General features: G+C 47.5%; 2 protein-coding genes across 3 annotated transcripts in view; one reads left to right on the top strand and one right to left on the bottom strand.

Annotated features, from left to right (window-relative positions):
* The window catches only part of Tfb1 (transcription factor B1), a 56,175-nt gene extending 36,810 nt beyond the window's left edge, over positions 1 to 19,365 (top strand). For both annotated transcript variants that reach the window (XM_077661729.1, XM_077661728.1), the window contains exons 8-12: positions 409 to 609; positions 2,400 to 2,490; positions 4,928 to 5,043; positions 13,636 to 13,728; positions 19,194 to 19,365. In XM_077661729.1, coding sequence (XP_077517855.1) covers positions 409 to 609; positions 2,400 to 2,490; positions 4,928 to 5,043; positions 13,636 to 13,728; positions 19,194 to 19,283 — 591 coding nt within the window. In that variant the 3' untranslated portion in view covers positions 19,284 to 19,365. The remainder of the gene's footprint in view (positions 1 to 408; positions 610 to 2,399; positions 2,491 to 4,927; positions 5,044 to 13,635; positions 13,729 to 19,193) is intronic.
* On the bottom strand, positions 19,076 to 20,484 carry PMP34 (Peroxisomal Membrane Protein 34). Its single transcript, XM_077661730.1, has one exon. It carries the CDS (start codon positions 20,323 to 20,325, stop codon positions 19,381 to 19,383), a length of 945 nt encoding a protein of 314 aa, XP_077517856.1. The 5' UTR covers positions 20,326 to 20,484; the 3' UTR covers positions 19,076 to 19,380.
* Positions 20,485 to 21,365: the final 881 nt, after the last annotated feature.

The following is a 21,365-nucleotide window of genomic DNA, read 5'->3' as shown; positions in this document are numbered from 1 at the left end:
TGCTTCTAAGCTGTTTTATCTAGTTTTCACAACTTTCTCTGCTTGTGATTCAGTTGTATTATAGCATAAGAGGCGGCGTTGTGCTTCTGTTGTTCGTTAAAAAGCTTGCATTTCACTTGAGTAAACTTGGTAAGGCAGAAGGACCTACTCTGTCTTTGTCTCAGTAAATATTTCATGTTGTTAAAATAAAGAGGCAGCACTATCTTCGGTTAGTTTGGAAAATTGCACACTTTTTCGTGGGCCTGTTCTCCTGCAACGCCTTCTGGTACCATGCTTGCAGAGCTGAGTGAAGAAGGACAGCCCAACAAAAGTGGTAGCTGCAATGAAAGGCATTTCGGGGAGTCTTCTGTGAAGAGGTGGTTGTGATGCAGCAGTGGGGTCTTTTCTCTTCCTTTCCTTCGGACCCAGGCCATGGTGTGGGAGAAGACGCAGCTGGATGACTTAGTAGGCAATAATGGAGCTGGTGGCGGATTTCCCGTGCGGCTGGGCCAGGGCGAGCGACACCAGCGCGGACCTACACTGGGCGACTCTTCAGCGGCGCCCGAGGCTCACGTTGCACCCAGTGTGCTGCGGCGAGAGCTATCCCAGTGGAACCCTTCGGGGCAAGGGGTGAGAATGATGCTGTCCTGGTGTATTTATTGGTGGGTTTGGAAGAAGAAGAACAGTGTACTGGTAGAGAAATAAGATGGCCTTGATAAAATATATGTGCTTCTGTGGGAGCCCATGCATGAATTTGAAGAGGTGTAGTCGATACAACTCAATAACAAAGCAGCTTTTCCCCATAAAGAACCTCCTTCCAGTGGCGTTGGCTGATTCTCATGACCCTGCTGGGAGTGGCAGGTGAAAGGGGTTAGTCCCCTCCCTGCACTGTTACGCTAGCAGGGTCATGAGAATTGGCCGATGCCATTGGCTGGAAGCGGGTCCTTTGACAGGGAAAACCTGCTTTGTTCTTGAGTTGTATCCGACTATAGTATAGTAAATGACTAAAAGATAGCCTCAGTAGAATACATGAGCCTCTTTCTTTTTTTTCTTGGTGGAAGAATAGGCTTTCTTGCAGGGACTTGTTGGTTTGGGACTGAAAGCAGATCATTGTGTTCGTTTACTCAGTTTTCGTTTTCGGCAGGATTGTTTGTATTTTAGTGATAAGGCTTAGGAAGGAGCTTGTGTGCATGCATTCTTCTCACATTTTTTCGACACATATTGGGTGTCAGTGTTTGCAATTTCTTAGATCCTGCCACACCCTTACCTCTCTGTTAGGGGCATTTTAGTGAGCAGTTTGGGGTAATGCAGATACTACACCTGGGGTGATTTAATTTGCATTGATAAACCCTATTAAGGTAAAGTTTGGTATTTAAACCCTCTAAAAAATATTCCACTGTGTCCAAAGTTCACTTGCGTTGAGGTCAGGCTCAGGCTTGCCTTGCAGGCTTACATTGATGGAAAAATGCGGAAGGGGTTCATCAAGTCAAAGACATTGAATGGGTGCATTATAGAGGAAGCTGATGGCTGGCTGCCCTATGATGTTGTGTTTGACGGTAGTGCTGGCACCTAGGATTGAAGTTGGGGATGAAAGCTAACAATGGATTGAAAAAAAAATTGTGTGCTGAGCAAGAATATGTCAAGGCATGTTGCTGCTGTCAGGGCCATAGCTTCAATCAGTGATGCTCAGAACACCATGCTACTCATTGGCAGGCTTAGTTTTTGCAGTGGTAGCAATGTCTGGAAAGTTTTTCGAGGTTTGTGGTGCTGAAGATATCAGTTACTATGAGATATCACAATATCACATGACTGATTGCCTTTTGCCAAGTGACTATTTCTATCCAGCCAAAAGATTTTGTCTGGGGTGCTGTAAATTGTGTGGCCATGTTTTTGCCAATGCATTTGGTGTGTGGTCATGTTATGTTGTCTTAACATATATACATACAAGAGCCATATGTGTGGTGACTGTGGTATAGCTGATACTGTCACCTCTTTAGTTAGCAGGTCAGATGGCAAGTTTTCACCTCTTATTTTTTTTTTGTCAGCATTCAGTCTTCTATATGTTTTATTTCTCAAACTGAAAACTACTTGTCTTGTGTTGCATTTATAAGTTGAAGGCTAGCTTGCCGTAGTATCGTGGCACGTACTAGCAGAGTAGTAGTGTAGCATTCTGGAGAGTCTCTGTTGGGCGGAGTCTCTGTTGGGCGTTTGCTTCTTTTCAAAAGCTCTGTTTATTCCTAACATGACACTGATAGGTGATTGCTGTACTTGGAGGTACTTGGATGCTGTGTGTCAAATTAGACATCCACACTAGACGACTGCAGGCTCTCAATCATGTGAAATTTTCTGGAGTGCTACAAGAACTGTGTTGCAACTGTGCACGTGAGAGAGGGACATCCCATTCTCCTCACCCTGTACAGATACTACCCTCGTCGGCCGCTCTGTCTGTCCTGGGTGAATTGTCTCCAGGCGGTGCCTTGATGAAAAATGCACAGCAAGTACCTTTGAAAGGTAAAGCTTTCTTTTCATCTCATCCTTCATATTGACCCATCTTTGTATGACTTCTTTGTCTGTATCCTCCTTACACCTGGCATTGGAAAATTTGTCCGGTATACTGGACAAAGGAATGGCATGGATGGCAGCTTAGCGCTATGAAAAGCTCTTTCTTAGCTACTTTTACAATCTGTGCTGCTGTCAAGTGAACACGATCAAAGTTGCAGTGTTTCTGTCCTCTTCAGGAGCTCCCAAAAAAGGTGGGAGTCAGTGGGAACACGTTTGACAGTCGTCTTAAGAAAAAAAAAATAAACAAGCTGATCCAGATCCATTTCAGCGGCAAATAAAAAGCACTTTTGAACACTGGCTAGCACTCGTACTGCGCGTCCGACACACTTGAGCATATATTTGAGCGACAAAAACCTCGTGGTTTTCAAATTTTGTGTCTCAGAAATTTCTCAATTTTCTTTGTTTGGCATCTCCTAGTGCAGCACCAAAAGCAGCAAAGATATTGCAGTCATGTTTTAAGACCCAAATGATGATTTCGTAAATGTTAAAAAAAAAAAAAACGACACAATTCACTCGCTAGGTCTCGGAAGGATATGACACAGTTTAAAAGGCGTAAACCATAACTTGTTTTTCTGCCACCGCAGCAGTGGTCTAGTGGTTCGAGCATCCGCCTCGCATGCAAGAGGTGCGGGGTTCAATCCTCAGTGCCGCCGGGTACCCACCGGTTATACAGTGGGCGCAAGCTTTTCCCTGCCTGGTGCTCGGCTTCTTTAGGGTGAAAAGCTTGGGAAAATGGGTCTCTGACCCCACCTTGTGCAATGAAAAAGTACCTTGTGCCATGGCGCTCTTTGGCCAAAGCTGCCCTTGCGCCATAAAAATTCATCATCATCATCATCACTTCTTTTTCTTGGGGTCTAGTGCATAATCTACAGCTAAGTAACATCAATTCAAATACACTGGAGACTGCGAGCTTTTATTTCAATTTGCCAAAATTGAATAATATATCAGCTGCTTGGCTCACGATTAAAACAACGCTTTAGTTCTTGGTATTACAATTAAAGCACTTTTGGCAGTGTTGTGGTTAATGGGACTGTGCTGACTATTACAACTGCTTCGGTTTTGTCTGTGGTGGCAAGCATTTTTACATTGTATGTTGCTTGCAACACACGTTGTCAGAAGCCATGACAGGAAGTAAAAGAAGAGATTGGATTTTATTATGCAGCGGCTATGGGTTGAAGAGTTGCCAGAGAATATTTGCCAACGGCTCACTGTGAAATTAGAGTAGCCGTTTTGTTATGTGTGTCTGAGCTGCTTTAAACTTGAATGTCAGGCGTTGATGTATTGTGATTGTCTTGCACTACCTCTTGCCTTCTGGGGCTTTTGCCTGCGGAAGATCCGCCCTGCAGGCACTGATGTGAACAAAAAGATGAAAAATTTTAGTTAACTAAGAGTTGTTTTAAAAGGGACATCAAGGACAAATTGATGTTGGCCCGTATCGATAAACTGCCATGTTGTAATGATAAAGTTGCTAGTTTAACTGAAAACGCAGCTTCTATAAGCCAAGGCCAAGAATGAAATCGGCGTATCATCGCCAGCTGTTCCAACAAGAAAGCTGCAATGACGTCAAAACAGTGTTTTCTGTGCGGATCTCTGAGGCTAGGCTGCATAGCCATTCATTCTCAGGAGAGTCTAAATGTGGGCCAGTTGGTACATATTTTCTTGAGGGAGATCAGTCAAGAAGAGGATGCACAGCACACGAGACAATGGCCCAAAGGAAAGCCCGTTGTTCAGCAATGTTAGCATTCTTGGCAGTGGCAAAGAAGAGTGCAAGATTTTTGAAGCCTACTTCATTAGTATGTGTGGCGATGATTGCATCAGCACGACTTCCATGTGCCTTCTCGAAAAATAATTTGCTTTTCTAGATCGCTGGCGATAGATTTGATATCTATCTTTTCTTTTGACGTTTTTGTATTTGGTGCGGGTTGCACTCCGCATGCCCTGTTTGTCTAGCTGGGAAGGTGCTGTCGTCAATAAAGCACAGTTGTTTGTCCAGTTGTTGTTGTGTGCCTTCTTCTTCTTGTCCTTCAATCACTATACATCAGTGCCTGACATTGAAGTTCAAGCAGCTCAGACACACATGACAAAATGGCTACTCTTAATTTCACACCGAGCCGTTGACAAGTTTGAACTGAATGACAGGAAGAAAAAATGCTCCACTTTCAACTCCAATTTTCTCAGCAATAAATGCATCATTGTAGCCACCAGGGGGCCAAACAATTGATTTTTACAAAGAGTGAAAAATTGGAAAATGAGTACCTTTTGGAAGCCATTGTAAACATAAAGTAGGCCCATCAAAATGGCCACATTTGTTGGAACTATAACTGGAAAAATGATTGGAGCAATCGTGAATGAACTTGCGCTGCCCGGCTCTCGCTGTTTTCTGCAGACACGGTGAGCGTGGACGTGCAGCGTGACCTTCGCAGTACCTACCAGGCACAGTTTGAGCTCCTGCGGCATTTCTGGAGCTGCTTTCCCACCACCAGTGCACAGCTCGAAGAAAAGGTGAGCTCCAGATTTAATGAGCCCCCAATAGTTCTATTTCACCACGCTGACTGCGCCTGTGCACGGATTGTGCGGTGGCCGTGATGCCTGTGCTACTAGTCCTGACCAGTTTACTGCTGCTGTCAAGCTTGAGACAACCTGGGGACCAGTACTCAATGCAACAAAATTTTGGCATTTCAAGATGGTTCTGCAGGTGGTTGCTTTGTGATGGTACACTCGAGTACATAATTTAGTGAGTTAGGAAATACATGTTATAGATCTTGGATGCACTACAGTTGTGTCTTGTTAATATGGACACTTTGGTTCCCTGACAAAACTATCCATGAAGTGAGACATCCGCAATAATGAATCATAAAAAAAATGCTAAAAAGCAGTGGGTGACTAAGGTGTGCTTCTGCGAAGATTATCGTGGTAGTCATGGTCTTTACAATAATGTGGTCCGGTATGGAGCAGCTAAAGGTCCATGAGACACACAACAGTGTCTTGTGGTATGGTGACGTATCTTGTAGTACCATTTTCATAGCAGCCATTCTTGCAGTATGACTCATGGCGATGTGCATTGTCCAGCCATTTTGGCAGAGTAAAGCGTAAACCACCAAAAAATAAGCTGTCACTTAGGAATTTGTGCTTTCGCACTGCCTTTCACCACATCCTGCACTTAAAATACAGGAAAAGAAACATCTTATTGGGCTATTCGTGGTTTGGTGTCATCGCTGTCCATATTAACGTGGCAAAAATACATGCATCCAAATAAGCTTTGTGCAATTTTACCCTCTCCTCTTTCCGGATAGCAAGCTTCCATATTAATTAGTCTTAAAATGCATTGAAAAAGTTAGATCCCTACAAGAATTGACCCTAATTCGAGTCGTCTTATATTAACGGTCATATTAACGGGGCATGACTACTTTTCAGCAAGGACACCCACTCTTTTTCCTACCAGACATACCTAAGTCCTTTAGTTTTACTAGAAGTGTATTTATACATCCAAAGAAACTGATTTTTGTTCTTAACAAATTGGACCAGGCAACTTCAGAGTGTAAGGTGCATGTGCTAATGCGCCTTCCCTGTCCCCATAGACTTCTTCCGAGCGTGGTTGTGATGCAGCTCCGCTAAGGAGTGCAGCTACTAGTGCGCTCCGCAGCAGCAGTGAAACTTTGAGTGAATTTGGTCTGTTGTGACGTGGGCTCTTGACGTGCATGCTGTACAGGTACATTGGCATTAACCGGTCAAGAGGACTACCACAAATGTGTGTACATCTACAACCGGGCGTTCAGTAGGTTTTTCTTCCTCGGCTGTAATTTTTGTCAGGTGATGGAATTGACCGATGTGTTCAAGGTGCCCTCTTCCCCGAGAGCGCATCGCTTTTTGATAGTTTCCCCGAGAGTGGCAGAGAATGAAGGCATTAAACTACTAAAACGGAATGCAGAGACTAATCCACTGGTGGCAGTAGCGAGTAGCCACTCGCTGATGGTGAATATACCGAAAAGTGATGTGCTCCTGGGAAATAGGACACGTGAGCTTTCATTTAAATTTAACAATTTTGATTCCATTTCGTAATAAAAAAAGGTACAGCCCTAGGAGGCAGGTGTATGGAACGGCCCTACATGACCTGTTCCATACGTATAGGGAGGAGTGAAATCCATCTCAGTGACACAAATATGTGAATGCAAATTATGGTCTATTATTCAAATTGTTACGTCTCGCCTACCTACGACGCGCGGTATAGCCGGCGCGGATGCAACGGACGCCGCGGCTTCGTTCATCGCTGCCGCAACGCCTCCCGCCAAGCGCGTCCAGGCATGTTTCAGTGCCACGTGTCGTCGTGCGTGCGTGTGTGTGTGTGTGCTTGTTTTGCCCACGCTTGTCAAAGCGCGGCAGCCGGGGAGAGGAGCTCCTCAACTGGGAGGCGAGGAGGTCTGACCGGCGCCGGCCTGGCGGACGCGCCCGTCACGCCTGAACATGTTCAAGCGTCGCCGTATCGGATGACTCTTCCCAAGCCGTTCCCTCTTGCCCTCGACTCCGAGGGTATAAAAAAAGACAGCTGCGCCGGACGCGAGGGAGAGCCTTCGATTCCTTCCTTCGAGTAACGTGGTCGCCCTGACCGGCTGCTCTTTTGCGATGCCAGAATAAACTAGTTGTTCTGTTGCCAGTCGACTCTTCCTTTGCCGGGACCTTCGGATGTTTCCAGCTTTGCCCCAGGCCGCCAGGCCAACGCTACCCTTGGGGCTTGAAACCCAAATGCAACAACTGGTTGCCAGCGGTGGGATCCCGACAACGGAGGCCAGCAGCGAAGATATGCGGTCAACTGTATGCTGAGCAGCACAACGACCATCCGGGAGCAGTGCAACGAGCCCTGTGTGATGACTGGTTGCCTGCAGCGGAACGACTGCGCTGAATTCGTGGCTGCGAGGTTTGGTGAGTGCGGGACTTTCTTCTTCTGAGTTTTGCCAGGCTTTTGTTAGTGTCAGAAACAGAGCTGGTAATTGTGTTGTCGTTGCTGCCGGGTTAGTTTGCGGCAAGACAATAGTAGGCAGTAGAGAAAGCAGCATTCGGAGCAGCCATGGATTTGAAGTCGTTGCGCAAACCGAAATTGCTGGAGCTTGCAAGAGAGTTGGGTCTTGATGTCTCAGACAAACTCAGAAAACCAGAACTGCTAAGGGCGATTCTTGAGTTGGAGGCTGAGGATGACGAGCTGTCGGAATGCCTTGAGACCATTGAGGAGAGGGAGCAAAAAGAGAAAGACGAGCGCGAACGTAAAGAACAAAAAGAGAAAGACGAGCGCGAACGTAAAGAACAAAAAGAGAAAGACGAGCGCGAACGTAAAGAACAAAAAGAGAAAGAGGAGCGCGAACGTAAAGAGCAAAAAGAGAAAGAAGAGCGCGACCACGCTTTAGAAATGAAGCGTCTCGAGGTAGAGATGGAACGCGCTCGTAATGGAAGTCAGGCACACGGTGCAGGAGAACGGGTATCGTTCAAAATGACTGACCTGATGCGGCCGTTTAAGCTTGGAGAGGACATTGGTTTGTTCCTGGTTAACTTTGAGCGAACGTGCGAGAAGCAGGGGTTCTCTCGGGAAACGTGGCCACAGCGCTTGCTCACTTTGTTACCCGGCGAGGCGGCCGACGTAGTCGCTCGCTTGAAGAGAGAGGAGGCAGAGGATTTCGACCAAGTGAAATCAAGTCTGCTAAAAAAGTACAGGCTGTCAGCGGAGGCGTTCCGTCGGAAGTTTCGGGAAAATGAAAAAGGCAGAAATGAGTCATATACAGAGTTTGCCTACAGGCTTATGTCAAACATGCAGGAGTGGCTCAAAGAAGAGAAAGCGTTTGGTGACCACGAGAAAATTCTGCAGTGTTTCGGGCTGGAACAGTTTTATAGTCGGTTACCTGAGAACGTGCGGTACTGGGTCTTGGATAGGCCAGACGTTAGTACAGTGGCTAAAGCCGCCGAGCTAGCCGAGGAGTTTGTGACGCGTCGGGCTCGCGGAGCTAAGGACGGTCAAAAGGGTGAATTTGGCTCCAAGTCTGAGAGGCCGAAGTTCACACCCATGAGAGCAAGGGGGGACACGCGTAGTGCGGATGCGAGTGAAAGCAGTCCGACCGAACGTAAGGAGACGGCGGCAGCCGAAGCCGAACGCAGAAAGCGGTTCGAGAGGAGGCAAGCGCGCGTTTGTTATACGTGCCAGAAGCCGGGTCACTTTTCGGCGCAGTGTCCAGAAACAAAAAGAGAAGTCGTGTGTTTGTCATTATGTAGCACTGACGAGAACATGAAGCTTCTCGAGCCTTACATGCGAGACTTCCTCGTGAACGGGAAAGAGTGCCGAGTGCTTCGTGATTCCGCAGCTACAATGGATGTAGTTCACCCCTCTTACGTAGAACCCGATATGTTCACGGGCGAGTGCGCATGGATTAAGCAAGCCGTGGAAGCTCATAGCGTGTGTCTGCCCGTAGCAAAAGTGCTTATTGAAGGACCTTTCGGAGCACTTGAGACGGAGGCCGTAGTGTCATCTAGGCTGCCCCCCCAGTACCCGTACCTATTTTCGAACAGGTCCGATCACCTCCTGCGCGAGAAGGGGCTTTTGTTTGGTGAGGCTAGCGTTCAGGCCTTAACCAGACCGAGAGTTCGGGAGCTCGCTGCAAAGGCGGTAGTTGCGGGGCCGACGTTGTCGAACAATGAAAAAGGGTCGGAGGCGCAGCAAGCTGATATTCCGAGCACGTCAGAACTGGAAAAAATTGAGCCTGTAGCGTTGAAGGCACCAGGTACTGGAGAGGAAATGCCCGACAAGGGAAAGTTAGAAGAGCTTCCGGTCGAGCTTCCGGGACTAGGCTCAGTGACGAACAGTGAAGACACTGATCAGGTCATTAGTGACTTAATCATTAAAGCACCGCTGTCAGCTGAGCAGAGAACCGAACTACACCAACTCTTACAAGAGTTTCAAGGTCAGTTCTCTGAGAGGCCGGGTAGGACTTCTGTCCTTACGCATGATATAGAACTTACCTCCCCAGAGCCAGTACGATCCAAGGCGTACCGGGTGTCACCCCGCCAGCGCGATATTATGGAGGCTGAGGTAAAGAAAATGCTACAGCTCGGTGTTATTGAGGCGGGTGAGAGTGATTATACCTCCCCTTTGATTTTAGTTGAGGTACCGGGCAAGGAACCTCGTCCTTGCGTCGACTACCGCAGGCTTAATTCTATCACTAAGGATCAAATTTATCCGATCCCTAACATCGAGGAGCGCCTTGAGAAAGTTAGTAGCGCTCAGTTTATTTCCACCCTAGATCTTGTCAGGGGTTATTGGCAGGTTCCACTTACAGAGGAGGCTAGTAGGTATGCGGCGTTCATTTCACCAATGGGAACATTCCGTCCTAAAGTTTTGAGTTTTGGTTTGAAGAACGCGCCATACTGCTTTTCAAGCCTCATGGACAAAGTGTTGCGGGGACAGGAAGAATTCGCTTTACCGTATTTAGACGACGTAGCGATATTCTCCGCCTCCTGGTCTGAGCATATGGCACACTTGCGGGCAGTGCTAACCCGCCTGCGCGAAGCGGGCTTGACAGTCAAGGCTCCCAAGTGCCAATTAGCACAGGCCGAGGTTGTCTACCTCGGTCACGTGATTGGACAGGGTCGTCGCCGCCCCTCTGAAATAAAGGTGGCCGCTGTGCGAGACTTCCCGCAACCGCGCACGAAGACCGATATTCGGTCGTTCTTGGGTGTCGCCGGCTACTATCAGAGGTACATCCCCAGGTACTCCGATATCGCGGCTCCCCTGACGGATGCTCTAAGAAAAACAGAGCCCCAAACAGTCGTCTGGAGCGAGACAAAGGAGAGAGCTTTTAGCGCCCTAAAGAGCGCCCTAACAAGCCAGCCTGTGCTACGATCGCCAGACTATACCAAAGGGTTCGTTGTTCAGTGCGATGCTAGTGAGCGAGGCATGGGCGTTGTACTGTGCCAAAGGGACAATGGAGAAGTGGAACACCCCGTCCTGTATGCTAGTCGTAAGCTGACCTGTCGTGAGCAGGCGTACAGCGCCACCGAGAAAGAGTGTGCGTGTCTCGTGTGGGCCGTTCAGAAGTTGTCATGCTACCTAGCCGGCTCGAGGTTTATCATTGAGACGGATCACTGCCCTCTCCAATGGCTGCAGACCATATCTCCCAAAAATGGCCGCCTCCTGCGCTGGAGCCTCGCTTTGCAACAATATTCCTTTGAGGTGCGTTACAAAAAGGGGAGTCTCAACGGTAACGCCGATGGCTTAAGTCGAAGCCCCTAACGTAGGAATCCGCCTCAAAGTTGTTGGTTACTGATGTTTTCTTCCTGAGGCAGGATTTTTAACATATTGCTTTTGTTTAGTGTTTCAAAGTGATTATGTGCTTTCTAGTGCAATTTTCCAATTTGTGGACGCGTTCTGAGTGCTGCTTGACTACTGTAAGGAACTAGGCAGTAGTATAAAAGGGGAAAGAGCCTGGCAGAGCTTAGTGAGGGTTGTCTCGTGCTTGCTGACTGAGCGGTTGCGTTTCGGCGTAGTTCTAACGCTTGCTGGGAACGAGCACAAAAATGGCAACTCTCCCGAAGTGACTTTACAGTGTCCTATGTGATCCTGAACCCGAGAACGAGGCCTTCTCTGTGCGCTGCGCTCAAGCAACGTCGAGGGACCACCGGTTTCGATTATGAGCATCATCGAGCGACATCCCTCTGGACAGCGGATGCAGTCCCCTGACCATCGGGATCTCCTTCTCCCGGCGGGGCGGTCTGTTACGTCTCGCCTACCTACGACGCGCGGTATAGCCGGCGCGGATGCAACGGACGCCGCGGCTTCGTTCATCGCTGCCGCAACGCCTCCCGCCAAGCGCGTCCAGGCATGTTTCAGTGCCACGTGTCGTCGTGCGTGCGTGTGTGTGTGTGTGCTTGTTTTGCCCACGCTTGTCAAAGCGCGGCAGCCGGGGAGAGGAGCTCCTCAACTGGGAGGCGAGGAGGTCTGACCGGCGCCGGCCTGGCGGACGCGCCCGTCACGCCTGAACATGTTCAAGCGTCGCCGTATCGGATGACTCTTCCCAAGCCGTTCCCTCTTGCCCTCGACTCCGAGGGTATAAAAAAAGACAGCTGCGCCGGACGCGAGGGAGAGCCTTCGATTCCTTCCTTCGAGTAACGTGGTCGCCCTGACCGGCTGCTCTTTTGCGATGCCAGAATAAACTAGTTGTTCTGTTGCCAGTCGACTCTTCCTTTGCCGGGACCTTCGGATGTTTCCAGCTTTGCCCCAGGCCGCCAGGCCAACGCTACCCTTGGGGCTTGAAACCCAAATGCAACAAAATCCATTGTTTGGCATTTATTTGTGATCATTTTGCAAAGGACGTGGCCCTTCACTTTAAAACATTACTTGCACTGGTTTCTAGCATGATTGAACATATAGATGAAAAAGAATATGTTTTCTGGTTCACACAAATTGTTTGCGAAGTTGTTGTGATTGTACAGGGCCTCTAAAAAAGCGACCAAACTTGGGAAGTGCTCATTTGCAGAACACTTTTGTGTGCATGAAATTACATTGCTCTGTTGCCAGAACTGTTGATAATGTGAGTGGAATGTCCTTTACGACACTTTGTAATCACTAAACAAGCACAAATCTCTTGGGTTATACATATCTGGATATCCAAAAATGACTTAGCATTTTTTTTCTCTCTTTGCACGCCTGTAGAGCATACCTGCCAAGCTCGGGGCTTTCAAATTCGTAAAACCATGGTGACCAGGGGGGGGGGAGGGGGGTATAGCCAAGCTAGCACACAATTTTTTTCTGAAACGTCGCGTTTCGTCGCCAGTCCATGACGCAATAGCGCTGAAGCTTCTTCACACATGGCATCGCACGTGAGGAAACGCACAAACTGCGAACAGCACGTGACGAGCACAGAATTTCAGCACGCTGGAAGAACGCAAGTATCACGCGTACTGAATTGAGGGCCGCTCACAGTTGTTTCACAGTCTTGCCGCAGCGGCCATTAAGATGTTTTTGACAAACAAACAAGCATACAAAATTGCCCACGACAATGCAATCGTCTTTCTAAACGGCGCATAGCTCGGCTGACTGATAAGCGGAGCCGATAGCCGCCGACGCTTTGGGCTGGCGGCGAAGCTCCAAAAACGAAACTACGCGGCCATACTCTCTATCGACCTACCCGTGGGGGCCTGCCGATCCTGAAAACACCTGCAGTTGCGCGCATGTCAGAGGGGCGCCAATAAGAAATATAACATGCAGTTCAGGCCTGGGGACAAATGTTTGGGCAATCGGTTAGTCGTGCACGTCATCATAGCGCGATACGGCACCACTTTTTGGGAGCCCGTCAGAATTGACCGATGCCAGCCCTTGGGCATCCGAATAAACGAGCCCCCCGTTGCCACAGTCTTACAGGGACGTTCGGCAGGACTGTGACGGCAGCGCGGATTATGTAAATTAACCGAGGCTGAGGAGTAGGAATAAATGGTTATTTAATTTGAATTGACGAAGTTTTACTCTGCACTATTCCAGGTGCTGCTCATTTCACAGATGGTATACATATCCCTCTCTCGTGGCGGTGGAAGGTTACCACCGACAACAGTGTATTTTTTTTTACAGAATTTTAAACGTTTATCGCAAATAAATTTGATTCCGTAATATTTCAGGCAATATTCGTAAAATCGTAATACGGGTCAAAATTTGTACATTTTACTGAAAAATCAGAAGAGTTGGCAGGTATGCTGTAGAGTAGAATCTCGATGTGATCACGATTGATATGAATTTCGGGATGATGCGAATTTGGAAAATTCCTTGGCCAAGGGTGCATTATGCATAGCGTTTCAGCTAAGATTTTACGCAATTTTTAAAAACCGGCTTTTTGAGTTAGGAGAGCACTTTTTTCGGCATAGCATTGTAAGTGGTGCAGTTCATCAGAATACAGCTATCTACCTGTATGTTGTGGGTACGTGAGTACTACAGTTTGCTAATGTGTCTTTGAAGACTACGCCATTGTTGGATGCAAAGTTGATGTGGATACTATAAGGGTGCTGCTGTCTGCTGTTGCTAGAGCTGAAAAATTTTAGGGATAATATGCTGTTTTATTTGCTGATTTGCAGGCAGTCAATATGAGGGCCACCCTGGAACGTTTTCAATTCGCCCAACTCCAGCCCTTCCGAGACAAGCTGCTTCGTGAACACCATGCTCCCGATGTGAGTTTTCTTTAGCAGCCTGCCATTGCACTGGTTTTGAATGGTTCATGATCCATGAGCATTCTTTTTCGATTTGTGCACTGTAGCCCACAAAAGTTTATCAGCTACACGAGCACATGTTGAGATGCCTATTCACTCCACGTGCTGGTGTTGTGCATGATGTAAAGACCTACAGTTGGATGTGCACAGGCCTTTTTATGATTGCAGGCCATTTCACTTTACCAGCTGCCACCAGTTATGTTACTTCAAGGTGCCTTTTAAGCAGCCAGCAAAAGGAACATTTTTGTTTCACCCAATGCGGTGGCTTAGTGTTTATGGCATTCACCTACTGAGCGCAGAAACATGGCATTGAATCCCGGCTGTGGCCGGAAAATTTTTATGGAGGCAGAATGCAAAAAGTTAAGTGTGCTATGCGGTGTCAGTGCACATTAACATGTTTCCCTGCAGCAGCGATTTTCAGAGCCCTAATCCCTGTGCGTCAGGGTTTACTGGTGGGCCACCCTTAAACTTTTTTATGCGCTGTGTAACCAACCAGTGAGCTACTAGTGTTGTCAGTGTCTTTGAGTCCCATACAGGTGGTAATGCAGCCTGGCACATGCACCTTTTGTGTGCCTTGTGAGAAATTTCAGCTCTTCCATGGCTCCATCATGTGACTCAGTATTTGTGGCTGCACAGTATGAATAAATGACATGACCCACCGGTGGCTCACGAAGCAGTGAACGTGTTAAAGATTCCCTAAGTGTACACAACCTATCCGAAACTGACCACTACAGCATCTCTTACAGCCTGTGTGCAGCAGCTTCGGGATGTCAGAGCTCCACATACCATACCATACATATCATGCCATTTTTTCCTTCTACTGCGTAGTTGAGTCGCAGAATTTGTTGGCTCTTATTAATGTGCAGCTGGATTTATTAACAATGGGGCTGCTAAACTTTTGCTGGTGACTGCACGTTGAATACGTTACTTCGAGCTAGCGCACTATTGAAACATTAATGGCAGTTTTCCAGCTGTGGCACAATAAATGGGAGCTCATGTGTCCGAAGTTAAGACCAATGCCAAAAAAAAGTTCAGAAAAGTGAAAAGGTTTCTTGCAGAGCTTTCTTTAGCGGGACAGTGTTTATGTACTGCCCAAGAAGTTGGTTGGTGGTAGAATAAATCATCGACCCACTATTGCAACGGTTGGGTCTTATAGGCTGGATGGGATCTGAAAGAGGATGGGCATGGGATCTGAACTTTGCCTTTTTTGTGACTGTTTTACTTAATAACAAAACAAGGTGTACACTATACTCGCAGACAGTTTTTTGTGGCTATGCTGCGGAAGCTACGGGTGCGTGCCGCCAGCTTAAACTCCTACCTCTCTCCCTCGTGAGAGCGTGATAAGAGCGCGCTTGTGAAAGCCTTGTGCCTCGCCCTCGTAGCTTCCACTGCATAGCCACAAGAAGTTGCCCGCGAGTATAAGCTTCTCCACATTTCCTCCTCTTTACACCAAGCAGGTTCCTGCACTGCCTGGGCTGGTACTAGCATGTATTGCAGCATTACTGGATACAGTGTTTCGACAGCCTTTTTCCTGACAGACTGTTCTTTCCCCCTATGAAATTGTCTTGAAACTTCTCATGAGCAGAAATGTTTCACGGCCATGGCTTTTAATGTGATCATATTTTATTGTTGTCAGGAAAATGAATGAAAACAGTGCTTGGAGAGAGAGCTGAAGAGTATTCGTTCATTAGTGATGTGTGCCATGCTGAAAAGAAATAATTTTGCTTTGTAAGCAGCAGATTTTTGCAAACTGCGAGCCTGGTGGTTCACGATATAAAAGAACATCTGGCACTTTGATAACTTAAGGGGAAACACGGGTCTTGAAATGAACATTTTGATTATTAAGGATATCATAATGAAATTAGGTGCGTATATGTGTTTCTTCTTCCTGTTTTCAGACATTTAGTTTCAGTATATATTTAACTGAAGCCTAATTAGTTAAATTATTATGGGTCGTTAAGACACTTTCTATATTTTTTGGTTTCGATTGAAATGGGGTTGTAGCCAAAGACCTGCCATCTGGCGCTATGCTAATTATATTGTTCTTGGAAGTACATCATCATATAAAAATGTTAAATTTTGTCCAAGCACCATAATTAAAAATTATAGTTAGGTGACATCATGGTTCACTCAGGCAAACAAAAACAGCATAGCTCCACAGTTTAGTTCTTTCTGAATTCAATGGTATATGATTAATTGAAATTACACCATAAAACATAATAAAAACTTCCTTAAGGGTAGTCATGCCGGCAGTGAACGCAAAGCTGAGAAAATCGCATTTGAAGTGTGCGCGCCAGCCATTCGGAGGTCGTTGTAGAGGCGTCGAAAAACACCAGAATGTGGATGTTTCAAAAATATTTCACAACAGTGAGTAATACCAGGTAGTGGGGAAGGAGCCCAGCTTTTCAACAAAACCAAGATGGCGGCCATTGGGGATCCAGCCGTGGGAAGCGACGGCCGCGAAGCCCTGCCGCATTTCGCTCTGAAATCGCAGTTTTCAAGCTTTGTAGGCACGAAATATATAGATATTTTAGTAGTTGGAGGTCAAATTTAGACCTTGAAACTTTTTAGGCTGGAACTTTAGGGTGTACTGATCCCGAACATGCCATTTTTGGAATTCGTGACGCATCTCATACAGTTACACCGAAAAACAACAAATCAGCTACAGCAATGACAACATAAGATCAATACTTCTTTCATTTCTCAGAACATGCATTTCCCAGTCATTTGCAGGACTTACTGTGAACACTTGGTGCAGTTTTAATGTGATATTTTTCATATCCACTCAACATACGAGGATTGCAGTAGACAGTAGTCAATGTTAAACCTTGAATTTTTTGCCGACAGCATTCTTATATTATATTTAAGTACTGTGCTTACTCTATCTACTCTGTTAATAGTACGATAAGTGATGCTCTGACTCTTTAGTAAACCTGGCTTCTCTGAAAGAGCGACTAAACTAGTCTAGACTTCAAAGCTAAAACTTAGTTTTGGTGCACACCTCACAGTTTCTTGAGTTGAGTCAAGAGGTGGGCTCGCTTCTGTGCAGCTAAAAAACATTCCGCTAAAGCTACTGCTTACTTTCACGGCGAGAGCCATTAAGGGAGCCTGCCCCAAGTCATCGTGTAGCTGAAGCTTGTTGTAGTTGAAGGCTTGGCTTGCCTTGGTGCCCAACTGGATATGCAGCAAGCCAAGGTAAGCCAAGCCCAGAGTCGGGCCACGAGAGAGAGAGAAGAAAACGAAAACAAAAGAAGACAAGAGAAAGAAAAGAGGAGGGAAAAAGTTGAGGGTCACCACCATGGAGAAAGAAATAGACATGATGGGTCTTGCCGAACGTTCTAACTACGCCATAGCCTAGTTTAGCCAGTAATTTTTTTGTTTAAGACGCACATTCAAAGAAGGTGACGAGCATAATTGATGCTTTGGTCTGAGCTAGTTGGTTCCTTCTTGGAGTTTTGTATCTGGTGCAGACAGGACGAGGACAAACAAAGGGGCACAAATGACATGAAGTTGCTAGGAAAATGTCGCAGGATGTGTGTACTCGGGAATAAATTTATTGTAGTACTTCTTTGATACCCACTTGCATGGTATGGACTCATGTAGATAGAGCATGCATGTCCCCTCGTGACTGTGCCGAAATTTTCTTTTTTCTTCCTCGCACTGTGCATTTCCTAAACTTTAGCTAGTGACTGTACATGTACTATCAGGGACAAAAGTGATTGACCCCCCCCTTCAGGTTCCGAACTATGCCACACTGCATGCAGGCACCATCTAAGGATGCCCTGCTGGTGCCAAGACCGGGGTACTGCGCCGGTCTCTGCACCAAGAGTGCATCGTGAAATGGCGCCCGCATGCAGTGTGGCATGTTTCGGAACTTTGGGCGTTGGGGGGGGTCGTTACTTTTGACCTCGTTAGTACATCACATATAGGTCTAAGAATGACATTCCATTCAAGACATGGTGATGCCTCAGTGTCCTATGGAGGCACCGAAATGATTTTATTCAATATCTTAATCTGCCCCAGAAATGCGTCTTTTTAGGCTTGTAGCAGTGATTTTGGGCTGTAAACAGTGTCCACTGCCTTCATGATTGTTAAGTGTCTAGCTTGAATTTCATCACTTGTACTTTGTGAATGAATCTGTGGAACAGTGCCTTCAAGTTCTGTGTCTCTGTTGCATGTACTGCAAACAATTGTGAAAGCAACACTGGAGCCAAACGAATGCATTATACAAGTAATGTTCAGGATGCCATTTGCCTCTGCTTTGCTGTAGGTTGGATGCTACTGTAGGAATCTGCAAACACCATGAAGGTAGCTGAAAAAAAAAAAAAAACCAGTCTGCCAATAGTATTGTCGAAATAAAAATTGCAAAAGGAATGAAAAGGGGAGAGGAGTGGGGTTCTGAGTGTCAATAAGTTCTAATTTAATTGATTTGGACTGAGCAAATCGCTCACAAAGGTCCAGATGTTTGACCTTGTTAAATGGCAGCTGTGTAGTTGTGCTTTTTCATGGTACCAGGGAAGGAAAAAGTTAAAGCACTTGCTAACTGTCTCCTCTAGTCGGCAGTGGAGCCTTCACTAGGGAGCATATATGCAGTTATCAGTGATTGTGAGTTTTTCCACGACCACTTATGCAAGGATTGCACCATTTGCACTTACATTGGACACGTAGGCATGCTGCTGCAGGCAATTCCATTTGCATCAAGTGCACCTGGCATGAAGCCAGCCAAGCTGGTTGGTCTTGAGTTTTATCTCTTGTTTGAACAGCCTGGGAAGTCCACTGTGACCTCATCAAGTTACACGGCTTTTGCAGCTTAAGGTGTTTGAGGAAAGTGATGATGTGCAGGCTGTAAAGAAAAGTACTCCCAGAAGCCACGTCGCAAACATACCTATGTACGAGTACAACTGCACTTGCGCTTTGTATTCTCTTTTACTGAAACAAATGTAGGACAAAACTGAATCTGTGGTATCCAACATGAAGGGTGCTGAATCTCTCTCAGTAGGCGCGTAATTGCATGCCACTGCCAGAGGCGACATTTTTGTTTCTTAGAATATTAAACATTTGCCTTAAAAACACAGTGCAGTATAGACTCGTTAGACAGCAGGTTTGAGGGTGTCTATACATGGCCTGGCAATGCAATTGCAGTCATTTTGAGTGATGGCGATCAGTTTTCTTCAGTGATGTCTTTTGTGAAGAAGTGTAGCATTATCTTGGTGCAGTTAGCAGGGACTGAAGACATGAAAGCAGGAAAGTAAACTTTGTTTTATACAGAATGAATTTGTTAAAGGATTAATGAGGGAAACTTCTGGGATGCATTGAAACAGTGCCATGCACTGTAGTGGTTTTATTTTTTCTGGTAATATACCCATGCATACGTTAGTGACCGGCTAATTTTAGTAATTGTACTTCACGTTTCGTTGTCTTTACAGTTGGCGGGCCACTTGGACGACCTCCTGCAAGCAGCCTACACCAAATTTAGCAGCTGGCAGTCCCGTCGCTTCTCACTTGGGCGAAGATGACTTGCCTGTGTACGTGCTGTGCTGCGTCGGTGTATAAAAAGAATGAAAAAAAAAGCAAAGTTGTTCTCAAACCTCTTCTGAAGTACGTGCTCATTTCTCACTGGGCAGCTCGGCGAACCGCGGTCGGTCTCAAAATTTGCATGACGAAGCGCACGATCTTCTCGTAGGCGACGAACATGAGCGCCGCGGTGAGCACCGTCTGCCACAGCTTGGCCTCGAGTCCCCGGTAGAGACCCGGAAAGCCCTGCGTGCGGGCGATGTGGAGCAACATGCCCAGCAGGCTCTTGTTGGCCAGCTCAGGCGGGCACCCGTAGCGGAGCTTGGCTTGCACAAGTTGCAGCGGGTAAGTGGCCACGGTCGAGATAACCTTGGAAACTGCTCCGATGAGGAACACGACGGCGCCGTTGAGGGGCACGCCGGCTGCGTTGGCGCGTCGCTTTAGTGCCTCGTACACCATGAACTGCACGGCGGGACTCGAGACGAGCACGAGCGAGGGCAGGGTGCTGGCCCAGAGAGCAGGCAGGCCCTCCGTGCGGGCGATGTGGCATAGGCCGTGCCAGAGGCCCTCGTAGCGAGGGTGCTTGCGGAGCGCTTCTCGGTCGGCGGCCGCGAGCTTGGCCCCCTGCATCTTTATGCGCGTGTTGACAACCCATAACGGCGTGGTCGTGAGCACGTTGATGACTCCCGCGACGGAGGCGAGCAGGAGGTCGGACAAGGCTCCGTGACGGCTCGCGTCGCCCGCGGCGATGACAGCTCGGAGGCCGTGGAAGGAGTAGAAGTAGACAAAGTTGGAACACCACAGCGAAGTCAGCACGGGCCCCAGGCCCCTGTACACACTGCCGGGTCCTTCTTCGCTTACAAGCTCACGCAGGAGGGCGAGGGTGCTTTTCGATTCCCGGTGCTGCTCGACTTGGAGACGGGAACGGACCGTGTCGAGAGGAAAGAACACGCTCATGGCCACTGCACTGCCAGCCGCCCCGCCGACGGCGTGCACTAGGGTGTCGTACGTGAACAAACTGTCCCATCGGATGTGCTTGGACATGGTGGGGCCGGAGGTTCGACGGATCCTCGTTGAACAAGCACCCGGCGCCTCAAGACGAAGCCTCGTCAGCTGATCCCGATTACAGCCTGCTGCTTGCACAAAGCCGGTCACTCCATTGACTACCTGCCAAAGGCACGACACCCGACTCCAGTGAACGACACGCGAGCTTTTCCTGGTATGCGCTACTGTTGTTTGCCGCGAGAGGCGCTGCAGGCGACAGCGATGCAGTGGCCGGTGTTCGCGACGGCAGAAACGGCAGGTACGCTGTTTCGCGGACAGGGAAGGATAAAAATATACTTTTTTTTTCCTCCCAAGTTTTTCGTTTGAAGGTCAAGTGCAAAGCGCAGCAGGTAAGAGGCGGGCAGTCCAGTCGGTCTCATCAAAACAACGCTGTCGTTAGGGTACTTGTCGTGTGGTTGGCTTCGCTCTTATTAAACCAGGATGTGCTGATTAGGAGCGGCGGCTGTTTCGAAACGAAGTTTGCGGCCTCGAAATATGACTGATGCCAAGTTGATATATGCACATCGCTGCCTTTATTGAAATAGGCAGATGGAAAGAGCGGGGATTTCCGCGACGCATAAAAAGCACTGACTGTTCTGCGCAGTGGATGGGTTTTCAAAGAGGAAGGATGAATGCGGGGAGGAGGGGCAGGAAAATAAAAGCAAAGTATTAAAAACGGTCGTCAGTGAATTTGCGTGGTGATACAGCACCTCAGGGAACTGCATCCAAGTTACTGGAGTTTATTTAGGTGGGAGATCGTAGTCCAGAAAAAGAGTGCAGAGCTTGATGCTGTTGTGTAGAGCATTTCATTTGGTTGTTATCTGCATATTATGGCCATATGCTTCCCTCCTTTACCCTTCCCACGGAAGTATTTTTCTGGGGCGATTGGTCCATGTTGCCGCGGTGGCTCATTGGTTATGGTACTCGGCTACTGACCCGGAAGACGCGGTTTCGATCCGGCCTCTGTAGTCGCATTTCGATGGAGGCGAAGTGCTGAAGGACCATGTACTGGGAGGTATCGAGTGCACTTGAAAGGACTC

Source organism: Amblyomma americanum, chromosome 4 (assembly GCF_052857255.1).
Source record: "Amblyomma americanum isolate KBUSLIRL-KWMA chromosome 4, ASM5285725v1, whole genome shotgun sequence".
Lineage (NCBI taxonomy): Eukaryota > Metazoa > Arthropoda > Arachnida > Ixodida > Ixodidae > Amblyomma > Amblyomma americanum.
Note: the sequence above shows the minus strand (reverse complement) of the source record. Positions and strands in the feature narration are given on the sequence as shown.

Excerpts from the sequence above, each read along its gene's own strand:
- PMP34 (XM_077661730.1), bottom strand. The coding sequence starts at position 20,325 with ATGTCCAAGCACATCCGATGGGACAGTTTGTTCACGTACGACACCCTA.